This window comes from Gracilinanus agilis, unplaced genomic scaffold (genome assembly GCF_016433145.1).
Source record: "Gracilinanus agilis isolate LMUSP501 unplaced genomic scaffold, AgileGrace unplaced_scaffold55235, whole genome shotgun sequence".
Lineage (NCBI taxonomy): Eukaryota > Metazoa > Chordata > Mammalia > Didelphimorphia > Didelphidae > Gracilinanus > Gracilinanus agilis.
Window position 1 is genome coordinate 1 of NW_025390505.1, and position 3,264 is coordinate 3,264.

Consider the following 3,264-nt stretch of genomic DNA (forward strand, 5'->3'; position numbering starts at 1 on the left):
GAGAGAGAGAGAGAGAGAGAGAGAGAGAGGGAGAGAGAGGGTTGTTCCTCCTTTGTATCCCCCAGAACTTGGCACCAAAGCACCTGGTGCACAGGACACTCCTAAATCATGAAGCTGACAGTGAAGTAACTTGCTCAAGGTCACACAGCTCCTCAGCGCCAGAGGTGGTATTTGAGCCCAGGTCCAGTTCCCTAACTACTGTACCATACTGTCTCCCAGCTATTCTCCCATCTTTTAATTCCCCATCTTTATCTTTTTGTCATTCAGGATGCTCCCACCTCTTCCCTCTGGGTTTTTTTTCATTATGAAGTGAGAGGAGATGGATGAAATAGTCTTCAATATTCTTTGAGAGACTCTGAGGAGGAGTTGAGTTTGAATCCTACCTCAGATATCTACTTGTTAGTTGTAGGACTCTAGATAAGTCACGTAACTCCCCCAGCCTCAGTTTCCCCATCTGTAAAATAAGGATAAGGGCATCAAGGTGCATAGTGCATAGATCACCGAGCCTGGAGGCAAGAAGACCTGAGTTCAAACCTCGCCTCAGATACTTCCTAGTTGTATGCCCCTGGGTAAGTCACTTCACCCTATTGGCCTCAGTTTTCTCCTCTCTAAAAGGAGCTGAAGAAGGAAATGTCCAACCTCTTTAGTATCTTTGCCAAGAAATCTCCAAATCAGGTCACTAAAACTCAGACAATGAAATGGCTGAACAACAGTCTGGGTTAAGTATGACTCTTGGGGAGCCCCTGGCCAGAGGGGCACATTCCATTCCATCCCAAAGAGGGCTGGCTATTTTCTTGCTGAGAAATCACACTCTGCTGTGTGATTGGGGATAAGAGGTAATGCTCTGAGCCTCAGATAAAAATTTTATCTGTTAAATGAGGGGGTTGAAAGGAAGTGTCATGGCTAGTGTGATGGACTTGGAAGTCCAAAGATCTGGGTTCAAATCTCACCTCCCTCCATAGCTGAGTATGGACAAGTCACTTTTATTCCCTGGACCTCAGTTTCCTCTTCAGTAAGTCAAAAGGGTTGAACTAGATATGGCCTCTAAGGTCCCCTCCAGCTCTCCAGCCACATCCTCTGGATTTCTTGTTGGGAGAACCCTCCCAGGTAGGGAAGTTGTAGAAGGGAATTCTGCAGTGCCAGGGAGGTTAGCCTGGTCCCTGAGATGCTATGTGGTTCTGAGAGACTTTGATCCTAGGGATGGTGGAAAGCAGAAGCCCCTGGACCAGGCCCTTCTGAGGCCTGGGGAAGAACTTAGGAGGACCCTGGCCAACAGAGGAAAGAGCCCTGGGGATGGATAATCAATCTCATGGGCCCATAAGGTTTCTCAAGCAGAGGAGAGCTACGGTCAGAGCCAGGCTTTGTGGATGGAGGGAGTAGGAAGGGGTGGATCCCAGAGGCTGGAGAGCCCAGGGAAGCTTGGGCAAGGGGGGTGCTGGAGTGGACCAGCCAGGAGGAAATCTGTTCCCTCCCTACTTTATACCTCTTCAGACACAAGCTGCCAGTCAATCTTCTTCCTCTTCCATCCACCAGGAGGCCAGGCCCTGGGGGCCAGCTATAGTCACTAGCAAGTCCTCGGGTTTGGGCCCCGCCATGACCACCCAGCACTGGCCCTCCCCCACCCAGGTGAGATGGCCCCAACTCTCAACTTCCCTGGCCTTGGAGTAGGGAGGGACAGAACCTGCATGGGGGAAGCAGCCCTGAAGGCTGCCCTAAAGGGCTCTGGAACATGGAGGGGGGCTCCCTAGCTGGTTCTCAGAATTAGACCTCTGGGACCCTGAGGGAGGGAGGATGTGACTTCCTGGGTTCTGGAGGGGATGAGACCCCAGGGTTGGAATTGCAGGCCGGTCTGACGCTCTCCTTCTCTCCTTACTGCTTTCTTTGGGCTCTCCACTGGGGGCCAGAGTCCACCACAGCTCCAGCAACTTCAGCCTTTCCCCGTTAGGCCGGAGCCCCCAGGAGCCATGCCAGGCTGGGTGGGCCGCGGCTACGAAGATTACCGGAGAGCCGGCCCGCCCCCGGTACCTCTAGCCGTGTCCTGCGTGATGCGCTTCGACAAGGCCGCTAGTCCATCGCCCCCCGGCCAGGCCGTGAGCCCCACGGTGCCACGGGGGCTCCACGGGGCTGTGAGCCCCACGGCGTCCCCACCCCCGGTTCCGGCCCCGCTCGCAGCCAAGGGCTCGCCGTCTTGCCGCGTGAGCGCGGGCTTTGTGGAGGAAGCGGCATCAGCTGGCGCTGCGCGCTGCGTGCACTGCCGGGCTCTATTCTGTAGGGGCTCAGACGGGCGTGGGGGACACTGCCCCGAGGCTCCAGACCCTGGGGGCCGTCTGGTGCGCCGCCTCAGCTGCCTCTGGTGCGCCGAGAGCCTTCTTTACCACTGCCTGTCGGACGCCGAGGGAGACTTCTCAGACCCGTGTGCCTGCGAGCCGGGCCACCCGAGGCCAGTTGCACGCTGGGCAGCCCTGGCCGCGCTGTCCCTGGCGGTGCCCTGCCTCTGCTGCTACCCGCCCTTGCGTGCCTGCCACTGGGCCGCTGTGCGCTGTAGCTGCCCCGGCTGTGGAGGTCAACACGAGGCCGCCCGGTGAGTGAGGCCTCGGGCCGCGATGGGGCGGCCCCCCTCCCGCAGTGCACTGCCGTTGGAGCCTGGCCTGAGCAGCCAGAGCTGGGAGCCCCAGAGACCAAAGCCAGGAACCCAGAGCTCACATCCTGGCTTGCCTCCACCAAGGCTACCCCCTGGGGTACCATCCTGACCCTTCCAGCCCCCCTCAGCAGCTTGTGTCCCCACTGCTTCCCACCCCTGCTACTCTGGTCTTCTTTCCCAGAAAGTTCAGTGGACAATGGGGGCCTCAAGGACCTGCCGCTGCACCTCCTTCCCCCACCTCTGGGGGCATCCCTTCTGCCTCTCTCCCAGACCCTGTTCCTCTGAACTGAATCTCTCCATCCAACCCCCAGACTATGGCCCCTCCACAAAGAGCTAGAGGAGGCAAGGGGCATCTCCTGAGCCGTTGGAATTGGTCTCCCCACCTCCCTTTATTTTCCCGGGTTCCAGAGTCTCCCATGCTCCAGGCACTAGAGGGAGTGAGACTGTGTCCCAGTCAGGGATGGGAAGGTCTGCCCAACCCAAGAACCACTGCTCTTACTCTCCCAGGCCTGGGCCTTATTGCTGCAGAAATGTGGGGGGAGAGGAGCCAGAGGAGAAGCTCTGCCCCTTTCCCTCCTTCCATTCCTCCCAAAGTTTGGGCTCAGACCTTTGCCCTCCCCATT

The 3,264-nt window shown here is 57.6% G+C and overlaps 1 protein-coding gene across 1 annotated transcript; it reads left to right on the top strand.

Annotated features, from left to right (window-relative positions):
• The first annotated feature begins 1,964 nt into the window (after positions 1-1,964).
• Positions 1,965-2,585, top strand: SPRED3 (sprouty related EVH1 domain containing 3). The gene has a single exon (XM_044684700.1). The coding sequence runs from the start codon at positions 1,965-1,967 to the stop codon at positions 2,583-2,585; it is 621 nt and encodes a 206-aa protein (XP_044540635.1).
• Positions 2,586-3,264: the final 679 nt, after the last annotated feature.